This window comes from Phyllobates terribilis, unplaced genomic scaffold, assembly GCF_046119375.1.
Source record: "Phyllobates terribilis strain yellow unplaced genomic scaffold, ASM4611937v1 Scaffold_10__3_contigs__length_209671492, whole genome shotgun sequence".
NCBI lineage: Eukaryota > Metazoa > Chordata > Amphibia > Anura > Dendrobatidae > Phyllobates > Phyllobates terribilis.
The window spans coordinates 79193015-79209955 of record NW_027362770.1 but is presented as its reverse complement, the minus strand read 5'-3'; the positions used below and the strand labels follow the sequence as shown (position 1 = coordinate 79209955).

The following is a 16941-nucleotide window of genomic DNA, read 5'->3' as shown; positions in this document are numbered from 1 at the left end:
CCTGTAATGGAGCACTTCAAACACTACCTGGCTTCAGTGAAGTTTACCATTTTCACAGACAATAATCCGCGATGGATGGCCTGGCTGTCCAACTACGAGTTTACCATCAAGTATCGGGCGGGACATGAAAACGCTAATTCTGATGTGCTGTCCAGGATGCCCGACTTGCCAGTTGGAGGAGAAGACCTGGAAGAGCTGGAGGAGATAGAGCTACTGGCTTCCCATCGTCACGGGGTGACCCAGTGCTCCCACTGTGTGAGGGACAAGCGCTCTGCTAACAGAGAGGCCACGTTTAACCACACAAGCTGACTCGCACCCTGGTCCAGATGCTCCACAGGAGACCCAACAGTTGTGGAAGGAGAAGGGCAAACTGTTCATCCACGAGAAAAAGCTGTGTCGGAGAAGCATCAACTCCCGGACACATGAACTGGTCTGGCAGGTGGTAGTCCTGAACCGGGATGCGCCAGTGGTCTTAGAGAATGTGGTCCATGCAACCTGGGACGGAAAGACCGTCATACCCAGAGGGCTTCCCTCCAGCCCATAGTCACCAAATAACCACTTGAACTGGTAGCCTTGGACCACGTGAAGCTAGCCTCAAGCTGGTCAGGCTACGTCTACGCTCTAACCATAGTAGACCACTACTCCCGTTTCCTGGTACTAGTGCCAGTGAAGGATCAGATGGCTAAGACGGCAGCCAAAGCGTTTCAACAACACTTTTGTCGCCCGCGCAGTTACCCTGAACAAGTGCTTACCGATCAAGGCACAGACTTTGAAGCAGAAGTGTTTCAGGAATTCTGTAACTTGTACAGCTGCAAGAAAATAAGGATGAATCTGTATCATCCCCAGACCAACGGGTTATGCGAGAAAATGAACCAGGTAGTAATAGACCTGTTGAAGATGCTGCCCCTTGAAGAGCGTAGCCTGTGGCCAGAGAAGTTACCGGATTTGGTAGACCTATATAACCATATCCAGGTGAACTCCACCAACTGTACACCCTCCTACCTGATGAGGGCAAGACCTGGCAAGTTACCCATTGACTTAGACATGGCAGTTTTAACACCTGAGACGACATCACCAGATGTAGACTGGGATATGGAGCGGCAGCAAAAATACTACAAGGTGCAAGAATGTGTAGAGATGAAGTTTGTCCCAGGCAAGACAGAGGCAGGAAAAAAAGTATAATCAGCACGCACCTGCAGTTCCCTTGTCACCTGGAGAACAGGTACTCAAGAGGAAGAGGCGAGTTCACAAATTAGATGACCAGTGGGAGGTTGAGCCATACACCATCTTACCTTCAAATTTCGACAACACCAAGGTATGCCTCATCAGTAAAGAAGGAGGAAAGACTTCGGCGGAAATCTCAAGAGGCCACCTAAAGATATGCCCTGATCAACTGAGACACCAAGAGGAAGACCAAAACTGCCCCTAGCACACAGAAAAGGTGGAAGACATGGTCCAAACCATCCTTGGAGAATTTCCCCGGTCTTGGACGCAGGTGAACCAAGCAATCGTGGTACCTGTTCTGACCTTTCCCCAAGTAGCCTTACCAGAAGCCGCAGAGACACTAGAACAGCTGGGAGACCAGACAGCCCCAGCAACAGATGCCACAACCGCAGTGGAACGAGTGAATCTGTCCCCTGCTAGCGGTGAATGTGTCAGTCCCATGGTGAGTTTAGGAATTCGCAGAAGGCAATCTGGTATACCAGTACTACGTAGGTCCACAAGTAGCGTAGTGAATAGTGCAACCACCACACCAGCGGTAGGCACTAGAGACCCGGGTAGGTCATTAGCAATAACTGTACTGCGTAGATCAACCCATAATACCAGAGGCCAGCTCCCTGCCCGTTATAGGGACTAAGGTGTAATAAGATAATAGTGTACAGTATATAATTGCAACCGTTAAGTATGAGAGCCTACAGAGACTTCCTGTAAGAACTTTTAAGCAATCGTGAGTGTATATAGTTATTATATTTATGAACAAATGGACCACAGGACTAGATGTGGACAGAACAATATTCAGTTAAGTTAATTGTTTGTCTTGAAAATAAACCGCAGGCGTGGCTGAAAACCAGGCCCACGGACAGAGTGCCCTGAAGCCACGCCCAGGGACGATACACGGAGTGGGTTAAGGCGGTTCCCACCAACCAACCTTCAGGTGCCCGGAAAAAGACAATTCCCGGATAGCGGCATAAAGAATAAGGCATAAATGACTGTTCCCAATTTTTTTTTTTTGTTCTGTAATTTTTGCCTTTTTGAGACTTTGTAAATTTTTGGTAATATGAATCGTTCTTGTTGTTAATTGTTTAACTGTAAAGGTGTCCTCAGTCCGGGAGTACTGAATTTAACTAGGGGGGAATGTGTCACCCCAGGAGTCTGGTTGCCACATTGGCATTGCCTCCCTCACAGGGGGTGATGCCATGCCTAGAAGCAAGGAGGGCTCCCCTTATCAGGCAACACTAGCATCCAACACATTTCCTGGCTCCAGACCTGAAGGGGATGCTCTAACCCTGTTTCAGGGGAGCTTCCTCTTTAAATTGGAACCTGGAGGCGGGGTTTAGAAAAGTCGGTTGGAGTGAGAAAAGTCAGTTGGAGACAGGAGAGCGACGAGGGAGAACATGGGGAGGGGAGCTGTGACCAAGCTCGCCCCAGAGAAAAGCGCGAGAAACCGGACACCGTGGTTGTTCGGGTACTGAAGTCCCGTCAGCTAGATCCAGAGGGCGAAGACTGCAAGTCTCCTGGCCCCACCAAACACCTGGCAGCTCAGCAGCATACTAGAGCCCGGAGCCGCCACGAAGGAGCGATGCATGAAAAGGCTCGTGCTGCCTGCCATATGTGCGAGGATTAAACGTTTGCTCAGGAAAGAGGGTCGCAGCATATCTTTAGGCAGCAGGGCCAAAGGGGACAGCGCAGAAGGAAGGCCTACAACTCCACCTGGCGAGGTGGATCCCTAAATTGCTTCTAGGCCGCCCGGATCTCCATTACCTTCTGTTACCAATGCCCAAGTCTACACCATCAAACCTCAAGTAAAGGTAGAGGAAACCGCCATTCTTGTGTCGTCTGGTCATTATCTGCACCCTCAGTCCTGCACCCCAACATCCATAGCCCCCCTACATAAACCGTACCAGTAGCCCTGGGGCCCCGCTCTACCAGTGGGGAGCAAATCCATCCCAGCGGCGTCACTAATGGCCCCAGCGGTTTCTTTCAGCAGCGGCGGCCACCTATAGCCGCATACCACTGGTGGCATCACAAAACTTTTCCCCTAAACAAACTGTCCTTGCTTTTTAATGACCACCTAGGGCCCCGGACCGAGTCACGTCCCCGTGACAATCCCAAGGAACCGACCGACCCGGTGGCGAGTACCCCATGGTCCTAGGGGGCGCGTCACATATCTTGCTATAGCTCATTGTGTTTTTTGTTTAGCAACATGTTAAATAAAACAAAAAAAAACTGCACTGCAGATTGCATTGTTATGCACAGTGCTGCTACACTTTCTTTAAAATCATAAAATATCTAATATAGACTATTATAATAATCTAATGTAACGGGTCTGGGAGGTGGAACCTCTGAGCTACGATACAAAGGGGCAGTCCTTGTAAGGAAGCGGGTGGCTCCCAGGGTTGGCGGGCAGGTAGTCACGGCAAGTGACGGGGACAGTCTCTTGACAGGCGGGTGGTCACGGCAAGTGACGGCGAAGCCTCCAGATAGGCTAGCAGGCGGGTAGCAGGTGGACGCTCCCAGGTGAGCGGGCAAGAGTTTCTGGACAGGCAGGTGGTCACAGCACGTGACGGCAGAGCCTCCAGGTAGGCTAGCAGGCAGGTAGCAGGTGGACCCTCCCAGGTGAGCGGGTAAGAGTTTCTGGACAGGCAGGTGGTCACAGCGCGTGACGGCAGAGCCTCCAGGTAGGCTAGCAGGCAGGTAGCAGGCGGACGCTCTCAGGTGAGCGGGTAAGAGTCTCTGGACAGGCAGGTGGTCACAGCACATGACGGCAGAGCCTCCAGGTAGGCTAGCAGGCAGGTAGCAGGCGGACGCTCCCAGGTGAGGGGGTAAGAGTCTCTGGACAGGCAGGTGGTCACAGCATGTGACGGCAGAGCCTCCAGGTAGGCTAGCAGGCAGGTAGCAGATGAGCGCTCCCAGGTGAGCGGGCAGTCAGATCCATAGACAGACTGGCAGGGCTGGTAGGCAGACTGTCGGACCGCAGGAATGCAAGTAGATAGACAAGTATCAGGCAGGTATCAAGCAGAAATCTGGCAGGTAACTGGCAGGTAACTGGCAGGTAACTGGTAACGGGACCTGAGGGCTGAAGCAGAGTGATAGACTATGCAACAACATTGCTCGGGCACCTCCATTTTGGAGGAGGTGCCTTATATATGGTGAGGTCCTCCGGACATTGGCCGGGGACTCCTTAGGACGGCGCGCACGTCCCCTTTAAGAGAGGGGGAGCGCGCGCGCGCCCTAAGCACAGTGGCCGGGAAGCAGCGCGCGCTGCCAGCAGAGCGGGAGGAAGACGCCGGGCACGGAGCGGAGAGGTGAGGGGAACAGCATCCCTGCCTAGCAGGAGGCAGGGATGCCGACGCTACAGTACCCCCCCCTTTAGGCCCCCCCTTTTTTAGGCCAGACAGAAATTTATCAAGGATGAGAGGGGCATGGATGTTCTCCCGGGGCTCCCACGTTCTCTCCTCAGTACCAAACCCCTTCCAATCCACTAGAAAAAAGGTCTTTCCTCTTACCCTTTTGGTGGCCAGAATGTTCTCTACCTCAAACTCGTTTTCAGCGGAAACTGGAGCAAGAGGCGTACCTGTAGACTTGGAAAAAGAGTTAATTACCACGGGTTTGAGGAGAGATACATGGAAGGAGTTAGGGATCCGTAAGTTGGCCGGGAGTTTCAATTTATAGGCCACTGGGTTGATTTGTTTGATAACTTCCAGTGGGCCGATGAACCGAGGCCCTAACTTGTAGGAAGGAATCTTGAGCCGGACATACTTGGACTAGAGCCAGACTTTATCTCCAGGACGGAATTGTGGAGGATCCAGGCGTTTTTTGTCAGCGTGTCTTTTCATCCGCTCGGACGACTGAAGGAGTGCGGATCGGGTACTCTCCCAAATGGAGGAGAATTCGCTAACGAGAGATTCCGCAGCCGGATTGTCCACCGAGGTGGAGACGGGAAATAGGATCCGAGGATGCTGACCGAAGACTACAAAAAACGGGGATTTGGAGGAAGATTCGCTCTCGTGATTATTGTAAGAGAACTCGGCCCATGGTAGGAGATCCACCCAGTCCGAATGGTGGGCATTAACGAAGTGCCGGAGGTAACTGGTCAGGTTCTGATTGATCCGCTCCACTTGACCATTGGACTGTGGGTGGTAGGCGGAGGAGAAGTCCAGGGTGATGTCCCCACGATCCGACACGATGTGAAGGGGCAGGCCATGGAGACGGAAGATGTGGCGGATAAAGTCTTTAGCCAGCTCGGGTGCAGACGGGAGGTCCGGCAGGGGAATGAAGTGAGCCATCTTGGAAAAGCGGTCAGCGACCACCCAAATGACCGTACAACCGGCAGAGACAGGGAGATCCGTTATAAAGTCCATAGCTATATGCTGCCACGGGGCAGCAGGTACTGGAAGAGGAAGGAGGCGACCGGCTGGCAGATGTCCCAGAGCCTTGTTGCGGGCGCAGGACTCACAGGTTGAAACAAAGTCTATTACGTCCTTGTGCAGGGTAGGCCACCAGTAATGCCGGGCAATAAGCTGAAGGGTCTTTTTCTGACCGGCGTGGCCAGCTAGCTTAGACGAGTGACCCCAGTGTAGGATCTTCTTCCGATCAGGTACAGTTGCGAACGTCTTACCGGGAGGGAGACGATTTAGATTCACGGGGGCCACCTGCATTACTCTGGCGGGATCAATGATGTGCTTAGGCTCCTCCTCTAGATCAGACACCAGGAAGGATCGGGACAAGGCGTCAGCTTTGATGTTTTTGTCTGCCGGGCGAAAATGAAGAACGAAATCAAAACGGGCAAAAAACAAGGACCACCGGGCTTGGCGCGGGTTAAGTCTCTGGGCGCTCTGGAGGTAAGCCAAGTTCTTGTGGTCCGTGTAAATAATTACCGGGTGAAGAGCCCCCTCGAGCAGGTAACGCCACTCCTCCAGTGCCAGCTTAATGGCCAATAACTCTCGGTCTCCTATGGAATAATTGCGCTCAGAAGGGGAGAAGAGTTTGGAGAAGAAGCCGCAAGTTACCATTCTTCCGGAAGACGACTTTTGGGTAAGTACTGCTCTGGCTCCAGAGGAGGAGGCGTCCACTTCCAGGAAGAATTGTTTGTTGCCGTCCGGACGATGCAGCACCGGGGCGGAAGAGAAAGCCTGTTTTAAGGAAAGAAAGGCTTCCTCTGCTTCGGGCGGCCATTCTCTGGGATTAGTGCCCTTACGGGTGAGCGCAGAGATTGGGGCAGTCCGGGAAGAGAAGTGCGGTATGAAGAGGCGGTAGTAGTTGGCGAAGCCCAGGAACCGCTGAATAGCCTTCAACCCCTCTGGTCGGGGCCACTTCTGGATGGCAGACAGTTTCTCAGGATCCATTCGTAGGCCGGTCTGAGAGATTATGTAGTCCAAAAATGGAAGCGAGGTCTGCTCAAAGAGGCACTTCTCATATTTAGCATAGAGATGGTTCTGCCTGAGCCTGAGCAGGACCTGACGAACATCCCTCCGGTGAGTGAGAAGATCCGGAGAGAAGACCAAGATGTCGTCCAGGTACACCACTACGCAGGAGTAGAGAAGGTCCCAGAAGATGTCATTGACCAACTCTTGAAAGACGGCGGGAGCGTTACAGAGACCGAAGGGCATTACCAGGTATTCATAGTGGCCGTCCCGGGTGTTGAATGCCGTCTTCCATTCATCCCCCTGACGGATACGGACCAGGTTATACGCCCCACGGAGGTCCAGCTTGGTGAAGATTCTAGCCCCCCTCAGACGGTCAAATAATTCCGGAATGAGCGGAAGGGGGTATTTATTCTTCACCGTGATCTGGTTAAGGCCTCTATAGTCTATACCAGGACGGAGTGAGCCGTCCTTCTTTTTGACGAAGAAGAAGCCTGCTCCCGCCGGGGAGGTCGATTTCCGGATAAATCCCCGGGCCAGATTCTCCTCAATATATTCAGACATGGACCGGGTCTCAGAAGCGGACAAAGGGTAAATACGCCTACGGGGAGGAGTAGCGCCGGGCATCAGGTCGATTGGGCAGTCGTATGGTCTATGAGGGGGTAATGTCTCTGCCTCCTTTTTATTAAAGACGTCCGCATAAGACCAATAGGGAACCGGAAGACCAGGTAGATTGGCTGGGGTAGGAGAAGGACGGACAGGATGGACGGGAACTAAACAAGTCTTATGGCAGTCCTGTCCCCAGCGAAGGACTTCTCCGGTCTGCCAATCAAGCACGGGTGCATGTTTCTGAAGCCAAGGTAGGCCTAGCAAGAGGGCGTGAGAGAGTCCAGGCAGAACATGAAAGAAGATGCTCTCTGAGTGCAGCATTCCCACCTGCAGAGTTATGGATTCGGTGATGAGTTGGATGGGATGTGGTAAGAGGCCCCCATCTACGGCAGCGACAGACAAGGGTACAGCTAGAGGTTTGGTGGGAATGCGGTATTTCTCTACCAGGGACTGAGAAATGAGATTTCCGGCAGCTCCAAAGTCAAGTTGGGCTAGTTCAAAATAACGGTTCTCCCCGCAGATGATAGAGACCGACAGCAACAGAGATGGAGAGGGTTTACTCTTTTCTAGGACGACCTCTCTGAGCGATCCTAGACACAGGCGTTTCCTGACCTCTCCGGGCAGGAACGGATCCGGTTCTCCTTACTGCCACAGTAGAAGCAGCTGCCCTCGGCTCGGCGTAACTCTTGACGGGTCTTGACCATCTTGGTCTGGTCGACCTGCATAGGCTCGGGTGAGTGCGCCTGGGGAGTAACGGGAGAAGTGACGGGTTTCTGGAAGGTAGGGGCTAGACGTGGAAACCTCCTCTCACGGGTGACCTCTTTGGCGCGCTCCTGGAACCGGATGTCTATCCGGGTGGCAAGAGTTATTAAGTCGTCGAGAGTGGTAGGAATGTCCCGACCGGCGAGTTCATCTTTAATATGCCCGGACAGACCCTCCCAAAAGACAGACACCAGGGCGTCATTATCCCAGGCCAGCTCCGAAGCAAGGGTACGGAACCGTATGGCATATTGGCCCATGGTGAGATTTCCTTGACGGAGGCGTAGCAGAGATGATGCGGATGAGGTCTTCCGTCCTGGTTCGTTGAAGACTTTCCGGAAAGCCGTGAGAAAGGCTGGCAGGTTGGACACCAGGGGGTCTCCTATCTCCCATAGAGGATTTAGCCAAGCCAGTGCCTCTCCCGTGAGATGGGACATGATGAAGTCTACTTTGGCTCGGTCGGTGGAAAACTGTTGTGCCAACAGTTCGAAGTGCAGAGTGCACTGGTTAATGAAGCCCCATGCCTGGCTGGGATCTCCGCCAAAACGAGGAGGAGCGGAGAGGCGGGGACCGGGAAGAGATGCCATGGTGTTGATGGGCTGCGGCGGTGCCGGGGTAGTAAGTGTGCGTGTGGAGGCAGCTCCCGAAGAGGTAGACAATGTGTCCAGGCGGGAGTTAACACTACGCAGATGACTCAGGATGGACTCCTGTTGGGACCTCTGACGGGAAAGTTCATGACACAAGTCCGAGAGCAAGGGAGCTTGGGTGCCACCGGGTTCCATGGCCCGAGCAAACTGTAACGGGTCTGGGAGGTGGAACCTCTGAGCTACGATACAAAGGGGCAGTCCTTGTAAGGAACCGGGTGGCTCCCAGGGTAGGCGGGCAGGTAGTCACGGCAAGTGACGGGGACAGTCTCTTAACAGGCTGGTGGTCACGGCAAGTGACGGCGAAGCCTCCAGATAGGCTAGCAGGCGGGTAGCAGGTGGACGCTCCCAGGTGAGCGGGCAAGAGTCTCTGGACAGGCAGGTGGTCACAGCACGTGACGGCAGAGCCTCCAGGTAGGCTAGCAGGCAGGTAGCAGGCGGACGCTCCCAGGTGAGCGGGTAAGAGTCTCTGGACAGGCAGGTGGTCACAGCACGTGACGGCAGAGCCTCCAGGTAGGCTAGCAGGCAGGTAGCAGGCAGGTAGCAGGCGGACGCTCCCAGGTGAGCGGGTAAGAGTCTCTGGACAGGCAGGTGGTCACAGCACGTGACGGCAGAGCCTCCAGGTAGGCTAGCAGGCAGGTAGCAGATGAGCGCTCCCAGGTGAGCGGGCAGTCAGATCCATAGACAGACTGGCAGGGCTGGTAGGCAGACTGTCGGACCGCAGGAATGCAAGTAGATAGACAAGTATCAGGCAGGTATCAAGCAGGAATCTGGCAGGTAACTGGCAGGTAACTGGCAGGTAACTGGTAACGGGACCTGAGGGCTGAAGCAGAGTGATAGACTATGCAACAACATTGCTCGGGCACCTCCATTTTGGAGGAGGTGCCTTATATATGGTGAGGTCCTCCGGCCATTGGCCGGGGACTCCTTAGGACGGCGCGCACGGCCCCTTTAGGAGAGGGGGAGCGCGCGCGCCCTAAGCACAGTGGCAGGGAAGCAGCGCGCGCTGCCAGCAGAGCGGGAGGAAGACGCCGGGCACGGAGCGGAGAGGTGAGGGGAACAGCGTCCCTGCCTAGCAGGAGGCAGGGACGCCGACGCCTAATACTGAATAAAGGGCAAACTGACGTGATTTTAAAAAAAATGTTATGATTAAAAATGTTATAATATTTTATTTAATTCAAAAAGCAATCGCTATAAACAGGCACATACAGTAGGTTGCAGTATGGTAAATATGTGTAATATTATGACTCACCAAATAATATAGTGATACTGACGCGCCCCCTGGGACATATTCCTTTTTGAGGGGAATACCCGGCACCGGATCAGATGGGGGGTTGTAGTCTCCGAGCGGCTGTGACCCGGTCCCGTGCCCAGGGCGTCAAGCTCAGTGTGATGTGGCAGTTCTACAGATGTTACTAAAGTTCTTTTGTGTCGACTACGCCACCCGTTGTGATGCGGTCACTGTGGCCGCCGCTGCAGCAGGGTCCGCTGAGGCTGATGGTGGGTGCGCAGCTTGGTGGGATAACCCCCAACGGGAGGGGTATAGCCTCAGAGGGGACAGGCGCAGAGGATGGGGGTTGTGGTGGTGTAGTGCAGACGGCAGTGAAGACAGAGTCGGGTATTGCAGTTAAGGGTGTTTACTTACTGCAGATGTTGTACTGGTCACTCCAGCTGCTAGTGACCACCCGAGCCGTGCTGCGTCCACCAGGTCCTGGATCCAGCCAACCCCCAAACAAGTCCGGAGCGTGGCCCTGAGCTCTCCCTCTGTCCTTTCTTCAGCCGTCCCCACCAGTGATCCACCTAGGTCCAGCTCCCTCGGGCCTTCTGTTGGGACACCCTTGGCCCTGGGTTCCCTGACCCTTCATGTGGTGTGCCTTCGGGGTGAATGTGGTGGGTGACCGTGACAAACACTGCCCACGGTCTCCGGTCTCTGGCTGGGGATTGTTTTTACCCCCACCAGCTTGGGTTCCGGTACCCTGATGCTGACTCCTCACCCGGTGCTCTGATTTGGGTTCTTGGGTCCCTTCTCTTCTGTGCTCTGGGTCTTTCTCTTTTCTCCTCTCTCACTCTGGGTCTTGGTCTTTCTTCTCTCCTCTGCTCCTGACTTGTTCTCTGCAGCTGATCCTCTCTGCATCTGATCCTCTGCATCTGACTCTCTGCGTCTGACCCTGATCCTAGTTGGTGCCCACCTTATATACACCCTCTATGTGTGAGCTCAGGTGACCAGCACTCAATGAGCTCCTATCTTTACCCAGGCTGCTCCCCCTATCTGCCCCTACACTACATGGGATGTACCACCCCCCTCCCACTCCAGCCAGGAACAGACTCGGTCGTACCTGCACATTTCTAAGTGGGAGTACCGTCGGCCTGTTCCTCGGAAATGGGATGTGTGTAGTGCATGCAGCCTACCGAGCTCAGATCCACACTCCATCCTTACCCGGGAGTGGAATATCACACCTCTGGGTTGAGGTGCAATACCCCTGTAGCAGCCGAATCCTCAGGGTGCTACAATACCACAAGCAAATATTTTGCATGTATTCCGGTAATTTGTTAAAAACTGTTACCTTCTCAAATGTAGCTGCACAGGCTGTACCTTGCATAACCTAAATCTTAAATTCACTTATAATAATGCCAACCAAACTACTATTCCAATGTTAGATTTATCATGTAACTGTCTCAATAGCAGGATTGAAATGGTTCGCTATTATAAAGGAACTTTTTATCTGTCACTTTTTCCACAGCATAAAGGCATGAATGTTCTAAAATATGTCACATCATCAAGAAAAATCTACCAGTACTTTCTAATTATCCAAATTTCTAATCTGTATTAACAGAAAGGGTTAAGTTTGTAGCACGAAAGGCACTCACAATTGGCCAGCTTCTATCACCCAGCCTATTCACAGAGTCTAAAAAAACCTTCTCCAGCATGGCTGCGTTATATTGATTGCTACAAGTGTGGCCACCTACAATGTAAATGTTGTCCAGTCAAGTCAAGTTTGACAAGCTTTTGAGTCTTCTGTTACTAAAACCAAATATATCATAAAACCATGCATAAACTGCAACATCAAATATGTGGTTTATTTAGTTACATGTATTACTTGTCCGATTCAATATGTAGAATGTAGCTCCTGTTCTTTAAAAACAAGAATCAGGAGATACCTTTCTGATCTTTTAAAACACAAGTTTCACCTACCTAGCAATCCACCTACATTCTTTTGTGCCAACAGGCGTCTCAAGTTTCCACCTCTGATGCCACAGTGCAGACAGTCAATGCCTCTAACCTTCAATAATCGTGGATTACCGCCATGATGGATAAGAAAGTTTTTGGGCAAAGTTTTTAACATTGATATATCCTCAATTTTTTGTGCATTGAGGATATCCCGAACATGCTCACGAACACGAAGCTGCCTACTGGTAAGCCCCACATAGATTTTCTGACAGGGGCAGGTGGCATAATATATAACATATGTACTCGTGCAACAGATATTAATCAAACGTCTTGCTACCATCAGCAGATTCAGATTTATTTCTCCTAATAATATTCTTTTCTTTACAAGCCAAACAATCGTCACAGGGAAAACAGCCCCATTTTTGTTTAATATTATTGGGGTTTAGGGGATTCCTCACTTTTGCTACATAGTGGCTGTCCACTAGTATATCTTTGAGATTTTTCCCTTTCCTTGACGAGAATGATGGTGTCTCTGACAAATGTGAGGCTAACACAGGGTCAGTTCTTAGTACTGACCAATGTTTGGAGACAATCTTCTGCATTTTGTTCCACTGGCAATTATAGGTGGAGATAAATCTCATCTCATGATTAGATGGTAAGCTCTTCTTAGGTTTAAATAGAAGATCTTGTCTTGAAGTTATTTTAGCTCTGATATAACCATTTTTAATAGTACGATTACTATAGCCCCTGGATCTGAACCTCTCTCTTAAATCATCAGCTTGTGATTCGAATCTCTCATTGCCCTAATAGTATGATGGGCATGTCCGACGACGCATGTAATAGTGCATTACATGTATGAAAATGAAGCCTTCCGACAATTAAATGACAGGGACACCTACACGAAGCTGCCATACTGCCCTATTTCCTCCCATAAAATTGAACTACATGCTATACTTTAGAGAGCCTTTGAGGAGGGTATAATCACCAAAAAGATTTTGGATATATTACTGGTGGAATATCCCAAAATACCAACATTCTATCTCTTACCGAAGGTTCACAAAGATCCAGTCAGCCCACCGGGACGACTTATCGTCTCGGGGATTGACGGATTATGTGACCCGGTATGCAAATTCATTGAATTTTATTTGAGACCTATGGTAAAAATACTACTGTCATATGTTCGGGATTCCACTGATATTCTGACTAAGATGGATGGTATTGGGCTGGAGCCTGACATGTGGTTGGTCACAGCTGATATTGAATCTCTCTATAATTGTATTTCACATGAGGATGGAATTAATGCTGTCCGCTTCTTCCTGGGGACTTCTAACTGGGACGCCCCTATGCGTGAATTAATTCTGGAATTGTTGAGGTTCATTCTTTCACGCAATATGTTTGCGTTCAAGGATCGGTTCTTTCTGCAGAAACGAGGAACGGCAATGGGGGCAGCTTGTGCCCCATCCTATGCCAACCTGTTCCTAGGCCTCTGGGAATGATCCATCTTTCACACGGATGGGGTCTCAACCATTGACCGGGTGCAGTGTTGGCATAGATATACTGATGACATTTTATTCATATGGCAGGGAACCGAACTTGAACTATCATCTTTTGTGGAAGAATTGAACAACAATCCAAAGAATATAAAATTAACTTATAAAGCACATCAACAAAGAATTGAGTTCTTGGATGTGCAATTAGAAATTGATAGTATGGGCATGATCCAGACTGACGTATATAGGAAAGACACCTCAGTTAATGCACTATTACATGCGTCGTCGGCTCATGCCCATCATACTATTAGGGCAGTCCCAGTTGGCCAATTCTTCAGGATGAGGCGGATATGTTCAACCAATGAGAGATTCGAATCACAAGCTGAGAGAGAGAGAGATGTCACCTTTTACTTACCTCACTTGCTGGCTATACTTCCATATAGGTTGGTGTTTGGAGTTCCTGCTCCTCAGCTAGGGGTTTACCTTGTCCGGTAAGCCCCAGTTATTTTTCCTGCTTCAAATCTGTGAGTTTTTCTCCCCAGCACTTTTCACTTCTCCATGTATGGGGGTCTGGGAGGTTTCAATTGTTCTGTTTGTTTTCTGGTTCTCTGTATTTATCCCCGTCTATCCTTTGTGAACGTGTTTTAGTTTCTCACCCTGGATTCTCGTGACTCCCTGCACGCTTTCCTCTACCTTTGCTACCTTTGTTGGATTTGTGTTCCAGCCTTCCCTCTGGTTTCTCAGAAAGTACAAGAAACCCCTTGAAGGCCTTTTAGGGCTAGGGCCTTTTGTAGTCTGTACATGGACCAGTTGGGTACAGGTGCGGCTTCTCTCTTTGATAGTTATTTCCCTTCTCTGAGAGTGTGAGCAGATCATAACAATATTCCTCTCTATCTATAAATTTGACATCAATCGACCATAAGGAAATCAAGCCCTCTATTAGCATTTCTCATTCTGCTTCTGGTAGAGACATGTGTGTCTTTGATCCTTTCTGCAGAGGGCTTCCCTGATAGACAACTCTGCAGACTGTCCGGAGACTTTAGTGACCTTCTTTCACACTTTGAATTAAATGTACCAAATGTTTAAGGTAGTGGGCTATGAGCACCTCTACTCACCCAGTGGGACTGTTCCCAAAAAATGACAATGCTTGTTTGGACGTTGTTGTTGGTGTGTCTTGGAAGGGCTAGGTTCTGCCACTGTGGCTAGCTTCTGGTGCCATTACTTGGGCTATTAGAGACTTGAGATCATCTGCTACGTAGCATTGTGTTGTCTTGCCTACCCTGCTGGATTTGTGAAGCTACCCTTGGACTAGTCTTTTGTCTACCTTGATGTAGGAGTACCAGGAGGCACCACTGTACTTATTTCTGTTGCTGTGTTACAGACGCTGGAGAATTATATCTAGGTTTGGTGTAATATTCTCCAAGTGACACAATAAAGTTTGTTTAATTGTTCATTGGTCTGCCGTCTTTGCGTGCTCTCTGTCAAACACCCAGTCAGAGATGGCCCCAAAAGCCTCCCACACACAGTGTGATGGTCCACAAAGTATAAACCCTCAACAGACCCTCCACAAGTACTGACATTAAATAAAAATAAATAATGCTCCCTTTGCCGCATTTCCTCGACATGTTGCATTGGTCTGAGCACTGTGCAGAATGAGGCTCTGAAAAGCAGGATATATCTAGTGACATCATCACAACTGCTGTCCTGGGTCTCAGATGCACAGTGCTGATGGCTCCTGCTGCATTATCCTATTCAACTGGGTCACCGTTGAAATTATGACAATGGCCAAGGGTAATGGGGCTCCTATTGCATGGTACTAGGTCCACCAGTTTATAAGTCCTATAGCAGCCGCATGGTCTGTCGCTATGGACGGTACGCCCCTGGGTGTATGCTTGATATGATTGTTAGTAATATTTCCTTGTGAGCTACCTTACATTTACCTATTACAGACTATTACTATTACAGACAAAATGCAACAGAACTGGAAAACTGACAATCTCTTAACAGGCATTTTTAGTGAACAGCTTTATAGGCCTTTGTTTACCATTCTGTTTGTTATAATTTTATAAAAAATACATAAAATATGTGCCTTAAATAGATATAAAGATCTTTTTTTGAGATAGATTTAGCTCCAGGTGCTACTCAAAAGCAAAATGATTGTTGTAATTGGGATATCACGTACATTTTGATGTCTTTTGTAGTCTGGGACTTTCTTGACTTGAAGAAGACTGCACTACAGGAATCTGTATAAAAACAGCAGCATTATTTTCCATGTATGACACAAATATACATATTTAAAAGTTTAAATTACATAGTAAAACAAAAGTGGCATCTGCAAATGAAATGACTGGGACCACATGGTTAGCTGTTACCTGGTGGTGCAAGCTGTCGGCATGAAGTCACGCAGGGTCAATACCAAGAGATCAAGTCAGGGACAAAATCGTAAGCAAATAAGTAGTAAAAATGCAAGTTCTATGAAATACTCCTCTGTTCTCATTTCTCCCTTTTTATCTATAGCATCCGTTTGAGGTAATACCAAAGTTCCCCCAGGCATGGAATCTAGCTTAGCGTTCTGCACATGGATCACAGTGGGTATCACTGGGCTTCATCAATTATTTAATGTAGATGGAGTCATCCCTTTCCCCATCATCCAGGAAAATTGTCATCTTCCCTCCAAAGCAATGTTTAGATACCTTTAACTGAAATACTTTATTACCTCCCTCCCTACTAAGAAATGCAGCCCAACTATACTCTTTTATTCCATTTGAACAGAGATGTTGTCCCACAGGATTCGGACACTATCTCACTCTTCTATACCTATCTAAACCATAACACCCATAAATATCACCTTACATATATCTCTCGCTGGGAATGTGATATTGGCTCCACCATAACTGATGTAGACTAAACTCAAATTTGGTCTATCCTGATGCCGGAGACCAATTGCAGGGCAACTAGGTCGGGAGTGTAAGAGACCGTTGTTATGATGTTTTTCATCAAAAACTGGTTGGCCAGAAATACGCAAATCGGATACTTGAGGCTACATGACTTCCCGCTCCCAGGGCTGGCACTGGAGAATCCTCACAGTGCAGTTCAGTTTTCCTGAATCTAGCAAAATGGCACAATTTTCTTGAACATTTAAAGGCCATCAAAGTGTAAAGAAATAATAAAAAAAACTTATAAACACCTTACTTAATTCTACTCAATGTTAAGTGATACAATTAATATTAATATAAAATAATAATTAAAATTAATGTATTAGTATTAATAGCATGGTGCCTCAGTGGTTAGCACTAGTGTTGAGCCACCCCCGTAGTGTTCGAGTTCGGTTCGGTTCGTCGAACACCCGTGTGTTCGCCGAACTGTTCGTCGAACTGTTCGTCGAACACCTTCGAACACCGTTAAAACCAATGGCAGGCAAACAAAAACACATAGAAACACATAGAAAACACCTTCAAAGGTGTCCAAAAGCTGACAAACTGCTCAGAAGACATAACTAACACATGGAAAAGTGACAAGTACATATAGTCATGCGAAAATAAAAGAGGTGGAGGAGTAAAAGGAGGGGGAGACACAGATATAGGCATGTCATGCCCTTCTAAAATCCAAAAAGTGAGAAGCCGACACGGCCAGTCCGCTCCTGCCCGTGCCACCTCCGTGTCGCCGGGTTTGTGCCAGAGCCGCGG

At 49.4% G+C, this 16941-nt stretch overlaps 1 protein-coding gene across 1 annotated transcript in view; it reads right to left on the bottom strand.

The window, feature by feature from the left end:
• Positions 1-16941, bottom strand: part of LCP2 (lymphocyte cytosolic protein 2) — a 757892-nt gene that overhangs the window by 348594 nt on the left and 392357 nt on the right. Inside the window, exon 9 of the mRNA XM_073649612.1 lies at positions 15438-15498. Within this exon, the coding sequence (XP_073505713.1) occupies positions 15438-15498 (61 nt within the window). The remainder of the gene's footprint in view (positions 1-15437; positions 15499-16941) is intronic.